This window comes from Aythya marila, assembly GCF_965140915.1.
Source record: "Aythya marila genome assembly, chromosome: 3".
NCBI lineage: Eukaryota > Metazoa > Chordata > Aves > Anseriformes > Anatidae > Aythya > Aythya marila.
In genome coordinates, this window is record NC_139044.1 from 79,926,085 (window position 1) to 79,950,894 (window position 24,810).

The following is a 24,810-nucleotide window of genomic DNA, read 5'->3' on the forward strand; positions in this document are numbered from 1 at the left end:
TATTTAGATTGTTCTCCAGCATAGCAGGTAGAAATGCCAGGTTACCATCGCGGGTGTGGGGAGACATCACACAACCCAAAGGCCTCAGTGCATACAGCAGCACCAACCTAAAGTTGTTAGTGTGTGACATACACATAGTGTGGGGAAATTTTAAGAGGAAAAAAATATTGGGAAAGAAGCCTGCAGCACTACATTCAGGTGGTGATGGTAGGTGAAAAGATAATACACACCAAGACTGAATGAATGCATTTCAAAAAGAAAATCAATGTTCACTTTAAACAAAACCTAAGGATTTGAAATTCTTTCAGAATTTGCCAATAATTGTAGGCCATGAGGAAAATACTTCAGCTTGCAACCGTAATAGAATGGATACTATATCATGTTGAAAAAGTGGGGAAAAAAAAGAAAAAGAAAAAGTGCTGCATTGCTATCCTGCTCCCACACCTAATATGCAGTCACAAAAGGTATGTTTCAGATCATCTTGTTCAACCAGTTAAATCTCTTTATCTGTGTAAATATTTGTTTTATATTTATGCAGCTGCAACTTTTAACGACTTCTGTTATCTTTACTGCTTATCTTTCAATGCCAGAGCTCTGACTGTCCCAGACCTTGGTCCAGTGGGGCTGCAAAATGCAGGGCTGGGAGGTGAAGGAGTATGGAAGGGGACAGGAGACAAGCTACAATCTAAAAACAAATAAACAAGCAAAATCTACATTAATGAATGTCAGGAGAAGTTCAATTCAATGTTAATTCATTTTTGTCTGAATTTTTTACAGAGGTGCATTTGTAGAAAATGGAGTTGATGAAGACTTGTTACAGGAATAAACACTCAAAAACAGTGTATTGAAATGCTGTGCCTATTTTCATCTATTTTCAGCCACACAAAGTTACGTGCACTTAATTTATATATACACACAGAAACAAAAAAAACAGTGGAAATGCACACGCACACAGATCATCTGTGTATTATCAGGGTTTTATCTCCACTAACTGGAAAATTATAGTCAGGTCACTACAATGTGACACCCCACTGAGATCCACTCTTAACTTCAGCTCTGGTTGTTACAACACTTTACTCTTCCCTGCTTCTGACCAAATATCCCCATCTTTTTCCATCTGCTGGCACTTTTTATATAGCTAGGCAATTCAGATGTGAATCAAGCTAAAAGCAAACAACACAAAACACACACACACTGCCCTAAAAAAAAAATAATAATAATAAAATAAATAAAATAATCCCCCCGTCCCTAATAGCAAAAACAACAAAAATCCTTTTCAGCCAGATCAGTCTCCTGAACTGACCTACAAGAAAGGTGCAAAAGCTCCAGTGTTAGATCACACAAGGGATAGGGAGGGAGAAGCTGAGATTGCTGCAACTCATATTATGAGTTTATATGAGATTATAGCTGAAGCAGCTAGGGGACTGCACCCAGAGACAGCACAACTCTGAAAACAAAGCAGGGTGGCTGCTTCCCCCTGCTGCTGAATTTACCTCAGGCCCTCTGTGTAGAGGGCTGGGAAAGCCAGAGAGCAGTGGTAGATTCTGTAATGAAATCTGTACCTGCACAACTCTATTGCTTCAATGCAAGCAAACAGATCATTAGATCATTTAGATACAGATCATTTCAGATATAGAAAGTCCTAGTGTCCCAGACTGGACCTTGGATCTTTACTTATGAAAGACTGTGTTAATAGCAACTTGCATGCTACTTTTTCTTCTCTCTTCCCTCCTCCTGCTCCCTGCCCCCAAGGAAATATCTTTTCTCTTTCAACAGGGACATGACCAAAAGCTATTTTCTCTAACACGGTGTACTTGGAAAGTGTCTTTTTTTTTTTTTTTTTCATTGGTCTTTATTTTTTCTTTTTTCCTCATTGGCCTTTGCTGTTATGAGAAAAATACATTCCTAGAATGTTTCAGCTCAGGGCTCTCAAAAACAATTACTTAGGCATTTGATTTGATCTTCTGGCTCTTCCTTCCCAGGTATCCAGGCTTTATGAATCTCTGGTTTGGTCAAAGGCTAAAGTGAACCTCTTCCAAGTCACACACTTCAGAGTCTCATGAGGCCTCATATACATCCACCCTATGTTTTAAGGAAAAGGAGTCAATTTACTATTAGTTGAGCAAAACAGCAGGAACTTGCTGTGTTCAGAGGTGGGAAAGTGGAAGGTTTGTGTTTACACCTGGAAAGTAGGATGGAGGGTTGGAACAATGAGGGAAGGAAAAAAAAAATTACAGTTCACCTTTAAATTGGTGAAAATATTGCATTATTTAAGAGAAAATAAGAAGGGGAATGCAAGTCTCAGCATATGATTTTAGTAGCAAGGTATCTTTAAGAATATCAAAGCACTTCATAAGCACAAGTGTAGTTATTCCAACGTCAAAGACATCTGTACCATCAGGAAGCACCATATCCGTGATCCACACACAAAAAAAACACCCACAAAGTACATGAAGGGACAAAACATATGTTTTCTGAGTTGTCTGTCTGTTAACTGGGCTTCTCAAGGGCCTGAAAGTAAGCACGGATAATCTGTCAGAGTTATCTGACTCACAGGACCGAGTGATAGGGAAGATTTCCAGCTGGCTGGCTGTCAGCCCTTTCTGACCAATTATCTACTGAAGGTGGTGCTTTACATTTTTTCCTGTATGCACTTCTTGTTATGGTTCTGTCTGTGGTATAGCATGCCAGCTTAATTTCAGTTTGTGTCCTTTACATGCTCTCTTTGGCAAGTCTCTGAAATCAAACTCCTCTTCCTCAATGAATGTGTTTTATACATGCTCAGTGTACTACTCATAGACATGGAGTACAAATCCTTCCTACTGATAAGATACCTTTTTGATAAATGCAGTGCAGCTGCTGTTTGATGCTTGCCCCCTTTTTAAATGTTGCAGACATATGTCTGGCAATACATTTTGCTTGTTAGATTTTCCTAATCAAATGCTCCTATTAATTTTTTATTTTTATTTTTATTTTTATTTTACATTTGAAGCTTATCACATGTCTATATGCAACTGTTACTGAAGGTTTGCCAGCCCAACTCTCTAATAACAGAAAAAAAAAAACACACTGAAGGAACTGATTATAGTTAATTTCAGAAGTATATTTGAAAAAAAAAATATTAAAGGAATTCTAACTGATTATAGTCCATTTCAAAGAAATTTTGCAAAAAACTATGTACTTTAAAGTTCTGAAAATGTACAGAAATGTATGACAACTGTGTTACATGTATGTTTTACTTGACACCAAATACCAATTATATGCAGTTAACGGTAAAAAATTTTGATACAAACAGAGGAACTTATTTACAAGCAGCAGGACCAAAATGCCTTAAAGAACAACCTTCCTCTATTGGCCATAAAAATTGTCCTAATTTTTAATTCAAGGCTGTTAAACATTACAGAACTGATTACAAGTTTCTCCATTACAACTTTCTCCAACATAAAATTTATTTAAACTGTTTTGCATGCAGAAGAAAAAATGAATTTAAACACTTCCCCTCCAGAAAGCATTTTGTCCTCTAGCCAAATAGACTTGGATGAGTTGGCCTTACCTGGAGCCATAACTTATTATTCACTGCATCTCTCCCCGTAGCAATGCATTGAAATGTAGCATTCTGTCCTGCATTGACCTCTACATCCCCCAGCCTCAAGAAATGTGGAGATTTATCTGCAGAGGTGGAAAACACAAGTTACAAATAGCACTTATTGCTAAAAAAAGGTACCAGCAACATTATTGTCTCCCCAAAGACGCATATTGTAACAACCTTTGGCTGAAAAACAGCAACAGAGGAAAGAAAATGATTTGTTTCATCTCCGTTCAAGAAGAAAGAGTGCTTTTAGTCCTTTCCCTTCTCCTCTGGTGATCCTACTACTTTATTTTATGCATGAGTTATAATATAATCTTTTAAAAATCAAAGCAAAGAAAAGGAGATCAAATGCCAGAATGTCAGTAGCACATTACAAAAATTATCCCAAAGAATTTCAATTGTATAAAATCCGTCATACTGAGAAAAAGCCAATTAGAAGGATATTGCTCAAGTAAAAACATAGATATTGCTCAGATTATTTGCAATGTAACTGAGCTCCATTCTTTTACTAAATGAAATCAGTTTCTGCTGTTGAACATAATATTTCAGTAGCTGATAAATTTATTTCCCACACTGGCAAAACTCCTAGGAAAGCTCTGTGGCACGACCACCTGAAGGATTTATTAGACATACGAAGCTGACAGACACATTTGAGGAATGGGTATATTACACAGCTTTCACCCATTCCTTTCTCAAGGGCCACCAACTAAAACAGTGGCTGAGCTGTTATTTCTTTGTGCTTAGAGTAAAATAAACAAAAAAAAAACAAAAACAAAAAAGTGGAAGGAAAAAGGTTGAAAGATCAGCACAGAAAAGCTTATCTGAATACTGTGTCATGCTGATAATCTGCTGTCCTGACCATGCCCAAGTACCTTATCTAGTAATAAGGAAAATGAGGGGGAAAAAAACAAGCCAGATACTGAAGACAAGGAGAGTTTTGCTGAATCTGATCAACTATCATATCAGATAGTTGGGGTGGCTAAAATATAAAGAAGTAACCCAAATACCCCTTTAAACTTGGTAGCCCATGAGAGCTGTGGTCTTAACAGATTTGGGGTAGAAGAAAAGAAGGTGCGAGGTTGCCACTGAAGCTTTATCGTTTACCATCTTCTCACAAATCTAGAGAAGGAAGTTTGTTGTGGTGTTATCTTTCAGAAAGCAATTAAATTATCAGCCATGAGGCACACTAAAATGAAATTACATTTGAGAAAGAAGATTTCTAGGGAAGATCGGAAGAGTGGAAAAGAACGAAATGAACAGCAACACACACACACACAAATGTCATAGCAAGTGTCAGTAATAATTTCTTCCTCAGAACTTTTGTGTGTGCAACATTTGAATTAACATAACTTGGGTTTGCATGTGTGTAATTTTGTCTGTGATTAAACAGGAAAAGGTGAACATGGAGTCTGTCCACAAAATAAACCAAAAAAAAAAAAAAAAAAACAACCCACAAAAAAACAACTTCCTTCTACAGTTTGATAGCTGGAAAAAAAAAAAAAAAAAAAAAAAGAAAAAAATACCCCCAAGTAAGAAAGGACGTGAAATCTGGTAAACCCACATGCATCTGCCAACTCTGTTTTCTGTAATCAGTGAATATAACATTATATTAACATTAAAACCCGATTTTATCATGCACACCAGCTATGGTTATCATTAAAGGACACTAAAGAATTTCTGCTTCTATATTTTTGCAATACTTCTGGTACACAGAGATTTTACCCAGGTAAACTGCTATTGCACTACATTTTACCCTGGAAGCTACAACAGAAATGCTATCGAAAGAACAAAGAACATCTGTGATCAAGTGATGAAAACTCAGCAGTCCACAGCAATATCAAATATGTCCTGAAAAGACGGAGTAAAATGCAGCTCTTAATCATTACTTACCACAAGGGTAACTCAGAACCTGGATGTCATCAATGGCAATGTAGCCATTTCTCCCATCTGAGACTTCAGCTTCAAATATTACCTGTCAAAATGAAAGAAAAAATGTTTACAACACTCATTTCTACAGAATTCCCACGGTGGCAAGCGTGTAGATATAAGACACATTGCCTTTTTCATTTAGTTGAAGTTCCTACAAGGTTTGACGACTGAATGGAATATTTATTACTTAATGTATTACAGTTCCATACTGTTTGTATACATGACTTTGGATTTGGTGCTCCTGGCACAACAGAAAAGCATGTTTATTACCTCAATTAACAACATACTGTTTTCACTCTATTAAATGTATAAACATGAGTCAATTCTGAAAGAAAAAAAAAAAAACGCTGCTACTTTCAGACAGGTTGAACATCACAGAACACAAAGGATAATGAATTTTAACAAACTTTGTATTCTTGTTGGGGGTCACAGGGTAGTCCACACTCCTCTGTAACTTTCTGCAGCATAGTTGGAAAGGATGCCACAGCACAGAAACAGTGCAGCACTCCCCAGTGGCAATGAAAAGAACAGCTGTAGCAGGAGATCTCTGCAGCAGCCATCAACTTCATTCTTTATTCTTGCAAGGCAATAAGGAAATTGCAAAAGAAGACGCTGTATTCACATTCTGCTTCTAGACCCACTCCAAACTGTTCTTGGACTGCTCCAGAGTACAGCGCCCTCTTCTGCTACAAATTTAATGAAGTAACATCAAACTGCCCAAAATAAATTGTCGAAATGACAGAAAAGTTGAGTACGGTGAAAAGGAAAGAAAAAAAAAAAAAAAGTATGAAGCATGAACACCTAAACTAAAAGGAAGATATGAAAGAGGAAAGCACAGCAAGATTGATTCAAGTGATATGATAGAAATTTGCAGCAGCACTTGCCCAAAATAAGTATCTTTTGGGGTCTTTGCAAGACAGGCTCAGAGCAAGTCAGCTGCTCTATACATCAGCTCTTCTGTAGGTTACACCTTTTGTTTCTGGGGACAATGCAAGAGAACAGGAAAGCGAGAGGCTGACAGCCCAAGGTACCCTGCAGCTGAGGGGCCAAACACTATCGAGGACCTCACCTGGAGCTTCCTACTGGGGAAACCACACCAGAAGAAGTAATGGTCCCTGCACTCTCACCCTCAAGACAGTTCTGGGAGCAAGCAGCTTTCATCAACCCTTGGAGTGCCTTCTGGATCTTTCATTCATAATCATTATTGTCCTCAAAAAGCTGCCTGGCATTTACGCAGCTTGGCTGGGAACCTTGCATCAGTAACACCTCTGTGTGCTTTTGCTTCCTTCAGTCTATTTCCTCAGCTTCACATCCCACCATGACACGAAGAGCAGAAGAGAAGTGTCTCTTCTCACCAAAGGACACGGGGATCTCAGTCAGCCTGCTTATACTTAGAGCTAATTCCACAGCCTCCCATGAGAATAAGGAAGAAAAACTTGTATAGAGAAGTAGATACTGGTGTGTTTACGATGGGTTCAGAGGGTCCCCCCCAGATTGTTAACAGACTGCAGAAAGGGAAAGTCTGCAGTGCACGTACACTTTCAGAGCTTCAGGCACAATCCCTATTCCAACTTCTCATGAACTTCTTGCTTATATTCTGGCTGCCCTTCCCTCTACTTTTGCTTTTTTTTTTTTTTTTTTTAATTTTGCCACTTTAGTGGCAAAAAGACTCATTACCTGACTCCTCCTCCTCCTGTGATGGCCAACAAAAGCTCAATGGAAAGGAATTCAGTGACTGTGGGTCCTACTTCATTCCCTTGCCCTATGCCTTCTCCAACCTGAACACTATTTAACAGCCTCCACCAACTCCTCAGACTTCTTCAGGGAGCTAACACTTCTCCCCACTAAGAAGCATTAACGTGAATGTCTTCCATTGTCTAACAGCTACACCTGGATCCATTGCCTTTTCTTTTTTTTTTTTTCCTTTTTTTTTTTTTTTTCTTTCTCTTTTAATGGTAATATGGTACAAGGACAATCAGAAAAATCAGTAAGAAAATTATATTTAAACCTTCCAACTAACCAATTTCTCTATAACCCAAATCAGTTTTATCACATACATGAACAAACTTGTTTCTCAAATTTCTGTTAAGAACTTAGAGCATCTATGTTAAATACAGTGGGCTAAATTTACATCCAACTCTGAACTGGACTGTTATTCATTCATTTGAAATAATGTTGACTCAGCTCCCAATGAAGCTTGGCCTCATGTGTATCCCCTCTCTGTACGTTGATAATTTCCTAAACAGGGGACCAGAGGGGAAAGAGTTACATTTCTTGGGACATGGGTGGGAATTTACCACCCCACCCCAAATCTTCCAGATTCATTGAATTAATCCCTTACCAAAAGAAGAAAAGTTCACAGGGAAGAAAGAGATGATGACACTGAGATACACAGGGTGAGGAGAAAAAAACAGATTAAAAGGAAAATAAAGAAGGAAGAGAGAAAGGCAAGAAACCTACACTGTTAAAGGAATTAATGTTTATCAGGTAACCAAAGGAAAAATGAAGCGATTAAAAGGAAAGAAGGATAGAGATATTAAAGAGTTAAGACTTAACACGTACAGCTTTACATTCTTTTTTATTTACATTTCTAAGAGGTATAAATAGGGAACATAATTTCTATAGGGAATCTGATTTGGCAGGGCAAGGTTTGGACCCAATGATCTCATGAGATCCCTTCCAACCCCTACAACTCTGTGATTCTGAGATAAATACAACCAGGAAACATCCATGGCTATAGATACTATATAGTAAAAGGTGTAGCTCAGTTACAAAATTCTTGTCAGGCTTTAATTTGATAACATCTGTTCACTTTTAAAAAAGGAAACAGAAACAAGAGATTGTTTATATAGATGAAGACAGCAATTTAAAATGTTGAGAAGTCAGACCAGAAACTGAGATTTATTATTTTTTCCTCACATATACACACAATACTCAAGAAAAAAGCAGACTGTTCAACTATTCCTTTCACCAGAGAAAGTTTATCCTAACAAAACACCACTGCTTTGGGAGTGAACCCTGCAGTTGGTCTGAACTGCTTTTCGGTTTACAGTCCTAGAAAGAATGGTTTAAACACCTGTATTGTAGCTGAAAAATAATTCAGACTATCACTCCAGCCAGAAAGCCCTACTTGCCTGCAAAACTGTAAATGTCCTTTGACTTACTACAATTTAATTACATGCTTATTTAGTGCATTTTTTGAGACACAGTTGTTACCTCTAATGGAGAGGATAGACCGTTTCCTGGGGATGAGTCAGGCTTGCACACATAAGACTTCTGGAGACAGTTATCCTGTTTTGTTGGTTACAGGCATCAGTGCAATGAATGAGAATAGGAAATGCTGAATAACTCAGATAATTCAAATGCAGCTCAAGGGAATTACATTTCATCCCTGAGTTTTCTACACAGTTCCTATGTGGTGCTCAAATAGTTACTTACTTCTTCAAATAAAATTGAGTGCTCTTGTTTATGAAGTGCCTGAATTCAGGTACAAATGCATAAAAGCACAAACGAAATGTTAACATTCCTTGAACTGGGCATGCTCCTATGTATTTCACCATCCCCAATGCACCTTTTGTCTATAACTGTCCATTTTACCCCTAAAACCATGCAAGCTTTCAGTGTACACAGTATAATTTGAGAACATCCATGGGTTTACCACTGGTAGCATGAAGAACAATTTGTACCTGTCTGTTTTGTACCTAACTTCTTTTAGTGACCCAAATCAGTGACAAATTGATTCCAAACATCCTGCTATACTATTCAAAACTTTGCAGACCTCTTTTATACGTTCCAGGGTCATTTTGTTTAAAGTTTGAGGAATTCCATGTTATTCAATCTTGTATAGAAGCCATTCCTTTTTTCCTTGATTATCATTGCCATCCTTCTTTGAACCTCTTTCTAATTGTACTACACTGTTTGAAGAAAATGAGAGCAGAGCTGTCACACAGTAATCAAGATATGAGTGAATTTATACATACATGTGGTTTATACAACAGCATAATAGCGTTATCTAACTTATATCGAACTTCTTCCTTTACAATCTCTAAAAATTCATTTGCTTTTTTTTTTAAACCATCATTGGGTTTTGAGCTGGTATTTTATGAACCACAGGATCTTACTGCAGAGTGCTAATGGTAAGTTCTGAGCCTATCGTTCCATTTGTAAAATTTTACACAGTGTGCAGTATTTCCTATCTCTTTATCTACATTAAAATGTGCCTGTCATTTTATTGTCCAATTACTCACAGATATTCTGATGGTCATTCTGCAGGTCCTCAAAATTAGACATTGCTCTTCTTAATCTAAAGTAGCTTTCATATGTAAGCCTTGGTCTTCTCACTGTTCTCTACCCATATTCTGGTCTCTTATGAAGGTGTTGAAAGACACAAGTCTCTGCAGAAGCCCAGTGGATTCTTCTGGACATATTAACAATTTCTATGCACCTTCTCTTTTTTGTCTTTTAAACAATTATCTATCTATGGAAATATCTTTCTTCTCATAGAATGGCAGTTTAGTTTCACTACAAGCTTTTGTACAGGAACCTAGTTAAAAGCCTTTTAGAAGCCTCTACTAGTAAGATCGCCCTTAACTATAATACTTGCTGACCTCTTTAAAGGGATCCAAAGTTGAAAATTAAGCTAAAGTCACCTTACGTGTATGATGAGCAACATACCGCAAAAAAGCCAATAGATTCTAGTTGTCTCACACGAGGCACTGCAAAATATCACATAATTCATTTCCACAGCCCAACTCTAAAACACAGATGATGACAATCACTCTTCATCTAATTTTATTCCACAAACAAATGTTTCTGAAAGACTTAAATACTCAATGGTATTTGAATGCAATGCAAGAAATAGTAATTATTGCAGCAGAGATGCCCAAAGGGATTTAGCTGCTGAAGTTTAACGACTACACAAATCTTCACATTCCTACACAGCCCTAACATTGCATCTTATAATCACTATGAAGACTAAGCTTGCATCTGCAGGAATACACAAAACATCTTAAGGAACAGACTTCACCAACATTTTATTTTATTTTTTAACTCTTAGCAGGATTAATTTAGGTTTTCTCATTATTATTTCATTTGAGACACTCCCAAAACATATCTGTCAAATTATGTACAATATGTAGCCAGGAAAGAGGAGACCAACTCCATATACCAAAGTATATAAAATTCAATATGGAATAGGAAAGGAAGGTCCAAATTTCTCTGAAATGCATGATTTACATCAAACTTTTCAGGACAAACTGGAATGAATGAAAGATGCACATTAAAAATCTAATACACAATTTATCTGGGTCATGCTTCTAGATGTATGTGTCCCTGAATTCACAGCCCTTCTCCATCCACCAGGAGAGCACAAAATGCATCTTCCATGCTCCAGAAAGCCCATTACCTCTTGGACTATTCTGCACAACAACTCAGTAACCTATGGCTCTCTGGCTTTTGAGTTACATACCTATATTCCAGAAAACATTCACAGCTCATTTTCACACCTCTAGATTCAGCATTTTAATATACCATTTATTGCTTTATCTGATACCTAACCTTAGAACATAATTCTCTCTAGATTTTGTAAAAGCTGTTTTCTCAATGTAAACCAGAAACCACTGCCTCCAAGTAGGGTATTTCTGTATAGTTTGAGATGTTCCTCATCCCTTCTCCATTTCACTAGTTCTGCCTACTTGTGATACTGAAGAAAACTTTCCAAATTTTGAAGATAGTCTTATCAGATGATCATACATACAGAAATAACATCTATGTATCAATTGGACAAAAGTCGGTATTAGTCACATCTTAGTTACAACAGAAACCCAGTGTTTCATTGACTAATTTTTCCTGCTAGGTTTTAAAATGCATCATTAAAACAAGCTGAATAGGATTTTGAGATCGAAATAAGAAAAGGAAAAAAGAAGTAGGAACATTTAGATCTTGCAATTTCTACAGAGCATTCAATTTGCAACCACTTTTGTTCAGCTATAGGAAGGCTTCTAGTAGTTTAATTATCTGAAATTATATTTGTAAATAGATCAATTCCAACGCTTGGTGGAAAGTTGTATTAAAGAGCTATATGCAAACAGAAGGTACCTTGTGTAACAGCAGTACAAAACCAACCAACAAAAAATGAACTGGTGATCATCAAGTACAGGCTACAATGACTTGAAACTTTGTGCTCTTTCCTCACTGTTCCAGTATGCACAAATTCTGATAGCATGCATTTTGACCACCCTCCCATATCTTTTCGGAAGAAATGACTTAGAATCAAGAGGAGCAGTGGAGCTTATTAACCTCACCAGACTTAAACACTTAGTCTTCCATAAATGTATCTAGTGTGAAAATTTTAATGACTGTTTTTCTGCTATGTACATTTTTTCTTCATTAAATAATTTTTGTAAAAGCACAGTAGAGTGACCCAACTATAGTACAAGTTAGTACTTATGCTATAGAACTGGTTAAGATTAAACAACGCATTGTTTGTTTTGTAGTAAAATAGCTTTCTGCAGATGAAAAACCATCAACAGGAAGACCAATTATGCAGAAAACAAAAACATCAACAAATCCAATTCAGTGACAAGGTTCTAATTCTATCTAATTTTTTTGCAGCATTAAGGACATTTAAAAAAATAAAGCAAATATTTCATTTACAAAAAATATAATCATGAAGTTTCTATCACATTTCAAAAGAAGTACTTAATGAAATAGCTAGCTGAAAAAAAGAAGGGACAGCTAAATAAATTTTTACCTAACATAACAAAAATTTTGTTGACATAATAAAAAACATTTCCCTTGTGAAAGTTATAGATCATTTTGCAGAACTAATTTAGAAATCATGAAAACATAATTACTTCCATTTGAATGCTTAAGTAATGCTGTGAGGCAGCCTTTGCTGCTGACAGGGCCCAGGAGAATTTCCAGCAGAGTAAATCAAACAGTTGAGTGAAAACTTTGGGACTTAAATTCTGCTAAGTCAACTATTGCCCTGTTACTTCTTTTTCCCCCACAATATCACACCTTCTGAGATTGAAAGATGAAGGAGTTAAGGCTGTCTTCTCTCCTACAACCTTGCCAGCAGAGCTATCCTGCAAGGGCTTAAGGGTTCATCAGACCTCTCAGAGTCATCCACAGGGGCTCTTGGCACAGACACCTCCTTACACCCCCAAACACATATCTAAGGTCTGACAAACCTTGCAAAGTCTGCACTATGAAGATTCATCTCAGTTTACACTCTGGTGAGAAACCCCCCCAGAAAACATGCCTATCAAGGGTCTTCCTGACCCAAGATCATGTAATCTTAGAGAACTTATTAGTCATAAATGAGCGAGTGCATCTACAAAGTCCCAGCTAAACAGCAACATTAAAATTGTTTCTTTAGACATAAGAGAGAGTTGTAGGTAAGCTTTAGGTACGTTCACAATTTAAACATGAGGAGAGTTGATAACAATAAGCTACATCCACAAGCAAAATATATAATTAAGATGAAGCACAATAAACCTTTGAAAGGGACTGTATCTGCAGTTATATGATACAGGGAAAGATGGAGACTACATTTAGTGCCCCTGGATACCCCTGGTATTACAGTTAGGAATGTTACAAAAACAAAAACCTTCACATCCTTCCATTTATCTGCATTTACTCCTCTTAAGTTGTGTATGCCAAGCATTTCTAGGTGCATGTTCTAAAAAACATCTAGACAAACCACCACACACAGAAGAGTTGCAGTTGCTCTGGCTTTGTAGTAGAACTAGTTTATCCTCTGGAAATACTTATGATCTTACAAAACCCCACCCTGCTCTTGACCAGTTGACCAACGTCTTGATCTAGTTTGAAGAAAAAAAACTTGCTTACATAGTCTGCAAAAACAAGATCTTCAATAAACCAAAATATTTGTTTAAGGGTAAAAGTATTTCATTATTTAAATTTAAACATAAGAATAATACTGGGTGCAAAGTCAGGACACTTTGAACTTTTAGCCATGGGAAACAAAAACCTTGATAGGAATGTAAATCATGGAACTCATATGCTAAAACTGTTACAGCAGCAATGAGAGACACAAACTAAGAACCGGTATGAGTTATTTAATACTTATTATTGTGATAAACCTAAACTTTAAGGAAAAAATTTCCAGCAGGGCAGAATCAGTCCTAGCTAAAATAAAAATGCAGCAGTACAAGTCAGGCATGATGCCACTGTACTCTGCTAAGACTGGAGAAGAGGTCAGTCTTCTTTGCCCTTCAGTGACCCTTGGGAATTCCCTTCCATGTGGGGCAAAACCAAACAGATTTTTATATATGTTTGTATATACGCACACACACACATCTCACACACATACATTATGAATATAAAACCAGCCAAATTAAGGATTCATTTGAATACACTCAGTAATCGTAACCATTATGTCTTCAAGTTAATATCTGCATAGATCAATAAAATTATCAGTTTCCAAACCATGAGATATTTTCCTTGCTCAAGTAAATTAAAATGACAGCATCATAGAATATAGCATCATAGTACAATGAACAGGGAAAAAAAAAAAAGAGAGAGAGAGAGAAGCCAACATGACAGTCTGAAACTATCAGACAAAATTCATTGGTACATATTGCTTTCTAAAACAACTTTTTCCAGTCTATATCAGAGGAAAATAGCTAAAATCACTTATTTTCAGAACAGCAATGAAAATGATTTGAAGCACCTATGCAGGGCATCAAATCCACACACAGGCATTTGCTTGCTTCAGACAAAGACACTGTTCAAAACTACTTTCTAATTCTAGCAACCACCAATCAATGTTCTGGCTGGTACATAGCTTTCTTTCCTTTCCTTTCCCTTTTCTTTTCTGCTTCACTATAATAAAATTGAAATGAATTAAAACTGGAACTATCACTCTCTGTCACTTCCACCAAAAGTGGAAGTGACCATATGGTCTTGAATGAAGTTATTCTTGTAAGGGGTCCATTCATGCCAGAGTGGAGGAGAAGATAAGTGTTTTTTCAGAAAGAGAGGAATAAGAATGGTACCCAGCTTATCTAGAGAAAAATCTATATATAAAAAAAAAAAAATTTAAAAAAAAAAAAAAGAGAGAGAGAGAGGCCTGATCATAGGTTTTTGCCAATACAAGAAGAAAAGAATAATCGCAAGCAGAATACAGTTGCCAAAGACTGTTGGCCACTGATGTCCTATATTACAACAGTTGCGAACATCAAGATGGGAGCAAAGACCAATAAAAGGAAAAAGGCGAGACTGTGCTACATGTTCTACTCTGGGTCACCAGGAATGTAGTGAAGAATAATGACAAGAAGTCAGCTCAGGAAGGTTAAGACCAAAATCTGTTCTAATACAAATGGAAGGCTATTTGGTAGATAAAGTTTAACAGATATTTGCAAAGAAACCTAACATTAAGCAAACAAACAAACAAACAAACAAAAAAATCACTTGAACCAACAGACAGGTTATATCAAACAGTATTATGGAAGTACTTGTTGCATCAGCACCAGTCTATACTAATCCTGGAAATAGCACTGTTTTGTGTAGGAAATGCCTTCTTTGCCCCAGCCTTTGCTACTAAGACTAGCCTTCAGAAATCCAAGGACCCAGAGACTCAGGGGAAAGTCCAGAGAAAAGATATGGCTTTGATGGAAGAGGATCAGGTCACAGAATACTTACAAAATGAACACACACAAGTCCGTGGGCCCTGATGGGATGTACCCACAAGTGCTGAGGGTAAAGTCATTGCAAGGCTACTCTCAATTATCTTTGAATGACCATACTGAGTGGAAGAAGTGTCTGAGGACCAGCATATGCTGGGGACCAACTGTCTAGAAAGCAGCTTCCTAGAAAAATGCACTGGGGTTCTGGTGGACACCAAGATGAACATGAATGAGCAGCATGTTCCTGTTGCAGAGAAGGTTAATGGTGTTCTGGGCTACATTAGAAGGAAAGTTGCCAGTAGATCAAAGAAGATGGTCTTTTACCTCTTCGGTTCAGCACTGCTGAGGCCACAGCTGGAATAGTATGTCGAGTTCTGGGCTCACCAGTACCAGAAAGACCTGGACATACTGAAGAGAGGAAAAGCAAAGGGCACCCAAGGTGATGAAAGGACTCCTATAAAGAAAGGCCAAGAGAGCTGGGACTGTTCAGCCTAAAGAAGAGAAGGCTGAGGGCGATCTCATCAATGTCTACAAATACCTAAAGGGAGAGTGCAAAAAGGATGGATGAGGCCAGGCTCTTTTCAGTGGTGCCCAGTGCCAGGACAAGAGGACATGGGCACAAACTGGAACACAGCAAGTTCTATCTGAACATTAAGAAAAGCTTCTTCACTGTGAGGGTGACTGAGCAATGGAATGGATTACCCAGAGAGATTGGTTATAAAGTCTCCAACCTTGGAGATACTCAAAAGATGTCCTGACCTGGTCCATGGCAACTGCTCTAGGTATCTGAGCTTGAGCAGAGAGGTAGAACCAGATGACATCCAGAGGTCCCTTCTAGCCCCGGCCATTCAGTGATTCAGTTGTGAAGCTGTTCACCCCACAAAATATTGATTTCACTGACATTAAATACAAGGGCTAACATTCAGTGTTGACAACATTCATTAAAGGTAATTACTGTAGTTTGGATTGCATGTAACTCCTTTCTCTTTAGAAAGTGTGAATAGAAAATGTTCATGTATGGCACTTGAGAAATAGTAATGTAAGCATTTGCTAGAAGTGTTTTGCCAGAATGACAGTCCCTGACTAACACCTGCCCATTTGGGATAATTCCTGCCTGCCCACGATTTGTGGGGTGATGGGAGCACTGTTTATGCAAGTCACCTATACTACCTAACTCTAAAAAGCCTGTCCCCTTCCACTAGAACCTAATAAAATCGTATCTATCAATGAAGAAATACTGAGCTACAAAGGATTCTCCAGCAACTATTTTTAGCCATGACAAGTGTTATCCATAACCACGCAACAGCTGAGGTCCCCAGGAAGGGCAGACTCCTTCAAAAGACAACACAATATATGTCAAGCAATCCTGCCCTACTCTCAGAGCTTTTAGACTGAGCTCAGAGATACTTGGTATCTGAATAGTCATGATGAGGAAAGTTTTTTTAAGCCTATTTTACTAATTCACATTGGTTTCTGTTTGAGAATCCACGTCAAAACAACTGTCTTGGATTTTGGAGGTGATTCCTAAATAATATTACCTTTTATCTACTTTTTGCTTTAAATTTTAAAGCTTTTTTAGGGTCTTCCTCTACTGAACCAGAAATCAAAGAGAACGGTTACTACTGTATTTCTGTGATGACTGTTTATCAATAATGACTACAGAACCAAGAAACCCATATAGAAAGATAACTACAGGATCATAATTTGCAGCTGAAATAATTGCATGGAGAAGCTATCACCTCTGAGTTTTCTAGAAGAATACTACACCAAAGAAAACAAACATAAAATGGTTTCTGTCACAGTGAAGCAACAGAATATAAGCTAAATCTTGTTAACCATGCTCACATAACTCATTACTCCATAGTAGATTTGCAGAAATCAGATAGACAGGGAACACTTTGACTTTAGTATAAGTAGTATAAACCCCACATAGGGTTAATATAGAACAAGAACAACCCCAAGTCACACCTAATAACTAGTTTAACTCCTTTATTCTGTTCCTACCACAACTGAAAGAAGTTGGTTGTAAATGGCTGGCAAAGTCACAATGAAGCCTAGCAAATTCACCCTTGTGAACGAAAAAGCAAAAGAATATGGTGATTCTCTAGAGAATGATGCATTGAAAATATGAGAAGAAAAAGGATAAATCAACTTATATTTCTGTCCACATAAGCTATTATTTCTTTTGAAAGTCAGAACACATCTTCAAAGGCACACTATGGTATCCATACTTTTTAATTTTTTAATTTAAAATGTTTGTTAAACAAATAAATAAATAGATAACAGTCTTTCGAAGTATATTCTTGCACAATGGAATTGCATGCCACATCCAGGGTGTATACTTGGCAGTAAGTTTTGATGATTTTGCCTTTAGTGAAGAAGCTACTGATGTGACCAAAGAGAAAGACCTTGGAAAGGCCTCTAGATGAACCAGGTGTGCCAGACCACCAGACCTCCAGATACTCAGGTTCTAACAGAACACGTCTCTCTGAAAATAATCTTATTTCTGAAAACATTAAAGCAGTAAAGTTGAAACCATTTAAACTGTCACTACTACTTGGTTATGTGCAAAATCACTTGCCTTGGTTAATGAAGCCAGACAAGTTGGACTACTTTCCTAATTCACTAGTTAAAGCAGAAACTTGCATTTGAGAGACTGACAGTGAAATATTTCTTTTTCAAATAAATAGATAGTGAAGATGATAAAGAACCAAAACAGAGCTACAGGCTGGGAGAGGAATGGTTGGAAAGCTGCCAGGCAGAGAAGGACCTGGGAGTGATGGTGGATAGTCGGCTGAATATGAGCCAGCAGTGTGCTCAGGTGGCCAAGAAGGCCAACGGCATCCTGGCTTGTATCAGGAACAGCGTGACCAGCAGGGCTAGGGAGGTGATCGTCCCCCTGTACTCAGCTCTGGTGAGGCCGCACCTCGAGTACTGTGTTCAGTTTTGGGCACCTCGCTACAAGAAGGACATGGAGGTGCTTGAGCGGGTACAGAGAAGGGCAACGAAGCTGGTGAGGGACCTGGAGAACAAGTCCTACGAGGAGCGGCTGAGGGAGCTGGGCTTGTTCAGCCTGGAGAAGAGGAGGCTCAGGGGCGACCTTATCGCTCTCTATGGGTACCTCAAGGGAGGCTGTAGTGAGGTGGGGGTTGGCCTGTTCTCCCACGTGCCTGGTGACAGGACGAGGGGGAATGGGCTTAAGTTGAGCCAGGGGAGTTTTAAGTTAGATGTTAGGAAGAACTTCTTCACTGAAAGGGTTGTGAGGCACTGGAACAGGCTGCCCAGGGAAGTGGTGGAGTCACCATCCCTGGAAGTCTTCAAAAGACGTTTAGATGTAGAGCTTAGGGAAATGGTTTAGTGGGGACTGTTAGCGTTAGGTCAGAGGTTGGACTCGATGATCTTGAGGTCTCTTCCAACCTAGAAAATTCTGTGATTCTGTGAGATAGCTGTGGAAACTGTTAAGGAAAGTCTGTGAAATCAGTAAGATGAACATCAGCCAGGAATGATACAGACTTTGTTTACTTGGCCTTTTGGCAAAGGCCAACATCTTACATGAACTCAGAATGGATTTTTCAGATATATTCTGGGATAATTTTAGATCTTTTAGGCATTACATCATTAATAATAGGAGAATTAAATGCAGGATCTTTATAGTTTCTTCCATTTATTTAGAACAGAAAGCTACAGCTGTTCACCCTATATTATCAGTTAGCAAGAAGTATGAAAAGCTAGATGCTATTAAGTAGCTGAATAAATGAAAGCTGATCAGAGCAGAGAAGACAAGTTACTGACAAGACAAGCCAGGCACATCACAGTAAGAAAAGAATCAACAAGACAGACACTTGGGGGAAAAGAACCCCCTCTGTCCCCTCTCAAATCCTTACCATGAATATACCTACTGAAATCTTATTAGTGCTTTTTCCCTTCTACCTTCCCTCTATCCATCAGTCTGCAAAGACATCTGCTATGTCAACTGGCCTTTGAGCAAACAAACTAAAATGAAAAATCAAATAAAGGAATGATGAATCCTAAAGAGAAAAGGGTTTCTCCTTCATTCTGAAACAAAACTACTTTCATTTTTTAACGTATTCAAGATTAATACTAAACATAAATTCTTTACTTTTTCCTCATAAGCTACTGTTCCTGTGATTTTTGCCCATTAAAATGAGCATTATCCATGGCCACTGTTACTGGCCATGAATTTATCACTTTCTCCACAGAAAGGGGAGGGCAAAATATAAATAATCACTTCGTGCTCACAGCCTTTAAACTTTTTAAGGACAAAGTATCATTTTCTTTTAAACAACTTTAAAAAAATAAAAATCAGAAAAACAGATATGAAGCACCAAGCAACTACTATTCTTCAAGAAGATTAAATTTTAAAAAACACAACAAACTTGCTACCATAGCTTCTTTCTATTTTCAATATATACTTTCAACATTCCTATGAAATCTTTGTCTTACAGATGGATTATTAAATGGCTGGAAAAGATTGCGTAGATGAATGTGAACCTTTCACCTCATAAAATTACAACTTTTATCTACAATAAGCAGATAAAGGAGAAGGACGTCCTTACTAGTAACCTTCTGGAGATAAACTTCTATTCCAAAATAAAAACATTTTACTATCTCCACTCTCAAGGTTTATCTTTCATTATTGTAAGCTATACTAAGTTATTAAATAATGTGACATCGTCTGTTAGAGGAGAAATCAAAACATTCTTTTTGATTTTTTCTAACAAAAAATTAAGCTGTCCTCCCTTCCAGATTGTAGGGGGTGGGTACATTTTCATAGAATCACAGAATGGCTTGGGTTGGAAGGGACCTTAAAGACCATCCAGTTCCAACCCCCTGCCATGGGCAGGGACACCTCCCAACAGACCACGTTGCTCAAAGCCCCATCCAGCCTGGCCTTGAACACTTCCAGAGCTTCTCTGGGCAACCTGTGCCAGTGTCTCACCACTCTCTGAGTAAAAAAAATAAAATAAATTCCTCCCTATTATCTATCTAAATCTCCCCTCTTTTAAAGCTCTTACCTTCTGTCCTATCACTACATTCCCTGATAAAGAGTCCCTCTCCTCCATTCTTGTAAGTTCCCTCTCTTCCCCCTTAGGTACTGGAAGACTACTATAAGGTCTCATCAGTGAATCCAGTTACATCTGTATCGTAGTCTTCTGCATTATATTCAAAACCATGTTTTTCACTTACATTATATTTTATAATATATGACAAAGATATTTCTTAAGGGGGGATAAATAAGGAATTTTGATTGAAACGGCGATTCCCTAGTCACCAGGCCCAGGTTTCCACAGTTTCTGGCAATTATTATCATGTTCGGTTCATAGATCTTATGTTAAACTCACTGCAGTCCTGAAGAAATTCCCAAAATCAAAACACAACTTTAATAACCACAGACAAGATGCAGGCAAAAGCCTGGAACACTGCTCCATCAGAACAGATACTGAAGGCAGGGTTAGTGTCAATGCAATAAGTTTGCTTCTATTTCCTCTTAGAAAATGCATGTAAATTAGCAACAATCTCCGTGGAATACACATTTACTTTATGCTCATACCTAAATATTTTTGCTTATGTTTTTATTTTCACAATTCTACAGAAATGATACAAAAATTAGTCAAAATTCATCCCTACATGAGAACCTAGAGGTCTTCATCTGCTTATAGAATTTCTTCTGAACACCAAGCCTCACAAAAGTTTTAAATAGAGTCACAAGACTAAGCTGTAACGCAGAGTTCAACGGGATATATATACACATCTGTGTACAAGAAAAGAACAAGGCATCTGATTCTACCATAGAATCAAACATTTCTGCGTTTAGTAATTGATGCATGTATGTATGTGCATACATATGTCAGTATGTACTTTAAATTTGGATGAGATACTGATCACATACAACAAACAGGGTGCTCTGTCCTAGAGAACACTAACTATGCTTATCTAATGAATGTTGATAAACTGTCATAATGTTGGATGCCATTTGCAGGTAGTAACAATTTCAGATACTTTCTTACACATTCAGCAACAGAGCATTTGGAACAAGTAATCTGAATTGCATAAAATGTCTCAATTTTGACACCTCTTTTGTGAAGAGGTGTGAAAATTGAGCTTTCTTTAATTGATCAACTGATCTACATGGAAGAATCAGATTCCTCCCTTTTCTCCCTCAGTTATAGCAGAGCCAGTTCTCTTCCACATCTTTTATGTGGGCTCTCCTACCCACACATCCTGGCTGCATCAGATTAATGGCTATTGATTTCAGGTTTTTACACCTGCACCTGACCTACAGGATTGAATGAGCTCTTCCACTCCACAAAGGAAATAGGTAAATCTGCACAGCATCCTATCGAAATGAACATGGAAAAGTAACTTAGAGCATAACCTTTATATATTGTACATGTATGTATATATCGTGTGTGTGTGTGTGTATATATATAATTTAATAGTTGCTTCATATCTTTTTTCTATGTCAGACTTCCCAACAGCTTTCCAAGGGATGAATAATATAAAAGAAAATCAGGAAAAATAATGTGCAGCTCTCTAACGCAAATTTTACTTTTCCTTACCTTTCCTTGTACTAACATTCCCCTCTATCAGACATTTCTTAACAGATTCTTGTTTTTCTGACTCTACTCTCTACCTCACCCAACTCATTCTGCTCGCTCTTTCCCAAGACTGAAGAGAGTTTTTCCCAAGAGAGTTTGCCCATGTGAAAGCAAGGTTCTGTCCAACTACAACTCAATTTTTCTTAACTCTGTCTTTTAATTCCAATGGAGTTCTCTCCACATACACAATTCTCCCCCTCCACTTCCCTGGTTCATCTTCCACTCCTTGAATCCCAGCAAAACTACCATCACCTAAATTTATCCCCAGACAAAACTAAGATCCATTTCCATCCCCATTTGACAAACTGTCTTACTGTCCTCTTTTTAAAAATTGCCAGCTCCTGGATTCCATAATACTATCTTCTTGGAGGTTTTCTCTCAGGATGTCAGCTGCGGTCTCTCATGCTCATGTAGCAATGGGACTTTGCAGAAGCTTTATTGAGGCATTGTAGCTTTTTGTTTGTTTGTTTGTTTGTTGATTGTTGTTTTTTGTTGTTGTTGTTTTGTTTTTTTTTCTTCTCTCCTCTCTCTTTTTTTCTTTTTTTTTTTTGGCATTCCCTTTCTTCCCTTGACAGACAGCACCTGTACTCTGCCTTGATCAAGAGAAGACAATGGAGTCAATAAGTTCTTTTTTTTTCATTTTGATATTAACTACATGAAACAACACAAGCTCCTAAAGAATGTAGTGAAGACAAATCTTGTTACTTCTTGCCTCTTAGAGTAGCTGGGAGATGGAGCTCAGCACCTAGCAGAGCTGAAGATGGAGCACCTCACGTGAGCTGCATACAACCTGGGCAGCTGCAGAACTCACTTCTTTTAACATCCTCTCAATTTCCTATTTCTAATACATCGTTTGGATATGAGTCCCAGAAATAAGTGCAGAAAGTATTAGCTCTTTGTCAGTACACACTGACTGAAAAGTCATTTGCTACATCCTCTGAGGAGAAAGTGGCGAACTAGTCAAAACTGCAGAGCTCTATAGTTGCACTTTCTTCATCACAGCAATGTGCTCCATCGGTTGTAAAGCCTCACTGAGAGTAGCCAGTGAAACAACCGCAGTGACTCTCAGTCAGCATGGTGCTGACACTGCTGGGCACTAAAATGGTCATCAACTGAAACATATTTCTACTGCTTTTAAAGTAGAACTATAAAACAGTGGGGAAATTTCTGGTGCAGTAAGCAGGCCTTTTCCATTTCAGGCAGCTGAGTGAAAGTGAAAGGCCAGTGTATGAATGAAATAGATAGAACAACAAGGCTGCTAAACGCAAGTATTAGAACAACAAGGCTGGATACACAAGTATCTGGCACCACAGAACAAAGACACTAAAGTATGATACAGTTAGCACTAATCCCAAACAACAAGTGATCTACTCTATCTCATGAAATCACACGTGAAAATGGGGATCAACATTTTGGCCAGAAGGAATAAAAAAAATAAAATAAAAAACTAACAAACAAACAAAAAAACACGCGCTGCCCCGAGATCTCTCTTCAGATAGTCCAAAGCTTTACATAGCTTCCAAAACACCTTCATGTGACAGAAAGCACCTAACAAGTCCCAGAAAAAAAAATAGCCACAAATTTCACCAGTTATTTGTATTGTTCATATTCTCCAGATTCTCTTCTAACAATCTGTCTCTAAGTAGCTTAGTAATTGGAGAGCTGTACTTCTCTTTGCTGCTGCTTCTCTGGCACTTTTCTCAACAAGTAATACTTTTCTAAGTTTCACTGCCCATCTTCATCCCACAGACACACACTTCACATTGTGTACAAAGAAGGCAACTTCTACTCTCCCTGGATAGGAAAAGGCTACAAAGATAAAACTTGGAGTATCAAAGTAACCTCCTGAAATAACAATTCAATAAACAGGATTTCCCTTTGCTTCCAGTACTTCAGTTGTGTTTCAGATTCTCTCCTTGCAGCTGCAAACACGTGAGAGCAGACATGTAAACGTTGCTGCCCAAACCTCGGCCCAAGGTTTCAAGGATTTCTGATTACATTCCCCAGCTATTTGTACCCCAGAGATGCCAAACAGATCTTATCTCCCCAAACTGTTTATGCAGCACCAATAATTATCTTCTCAGTGGAGTGTGTCAGCTCTGTTCTTGCAATCGCCATCCTGTTACAAAGCAGGGCTTGAAACATGCCCATGGCAAAAGGTCAATAAAAAGTCCACATAGTAACAGACTTTGAAAACAGACGGCAGAACACACACACTCCCATGCAAAGCATGCTGGCTCGTGGACTGCACTTTTTCTCAATTATCCCAACTTGAAATGCCAACCATTACATGTTGTATTTAACTACTCCGTCAATTAAGTTATATTTTTTTTATGGAAACTCAGCAAATAATATTAAGAATAACCAAGTACACATAAAATACTATATAAGGAGTACTTGTGAGATTTAAGGAAAACTAGTGTGATTAGATCTCCTGTCTCATGGTGGTGTAACACTCCAGAGAGATTCAGTCAGTCACCTGTCAGCTAAAGCTGCAAGACTTTATTACTTCTGAAAAGCAATCTGGAACTGTAAACCTGAGCAGCACATTTAGCTTTGCCCAGGCTTACTTTATACCACAACTCCTGACATTTGAGCACAGAAGCTCTACCCAGATTTAATTCTTTTAAAACAAACATCACACAAAAGCTATCCTTTCTAATTTATTTCATAACATTTGCTAAAACTACTTTTGCACACTTTGCTTAGAGAACTATAAATATGATTCAATAACAAAATGGTCAACTCCTTTCCAGACAGTAAAGAGAAAGTGTTTCGTAACTAATACCCCCAAAATATTACAAAACATTCAAATATCACCTTTACAATATCAGCAACTGCTGATAGCTACAACCCAACGAGGCTACAGAGGACAGCTTCTCCTCTATACTTCAAATGCAAAATAAGTGACATAACCTGGCAAAAAGATGTACATTGTGCTCATGGCAAGCACTGATAGGATGGGGCTATTCAAAGCATTTCTGTTCCCCTCAGTTATAGTGATTACTGTTTAATAACA

General features: G+C 37.8%; 1 protein-coding gene across 5 annotated transcripts in view; it reads right to left on the bottom strand.

Moving 5' to 3' along the window:
* Positions 1-24,810, bottom strand: part of PTPRK (protein tyrosine phosphatase receptor type K) — a 413,945-nt gene that overhangs the window by 220,873 nt on the left and 168,262 nt on the right. For all 5 annotated transcript variants that reach the window (XM_082758357.1, XM_082758360.1, XM_082758356.1 and 2 more), the window contains exons 4-5: positions 5,480-5,561; positions 3,554-3,669 (exon numbers count right to left, since the gene is read on the bottom strand). In XM_082758357.1, the coding sequence (XP_082614483.1) occupies positions 3,554-3,669; positions 5,480-5,561 (198 nt within the window). The remainder of the gene's footprint in view (positions 1-3,553; positions 3,670-5,479; positions 5,562-24,810) is intronic.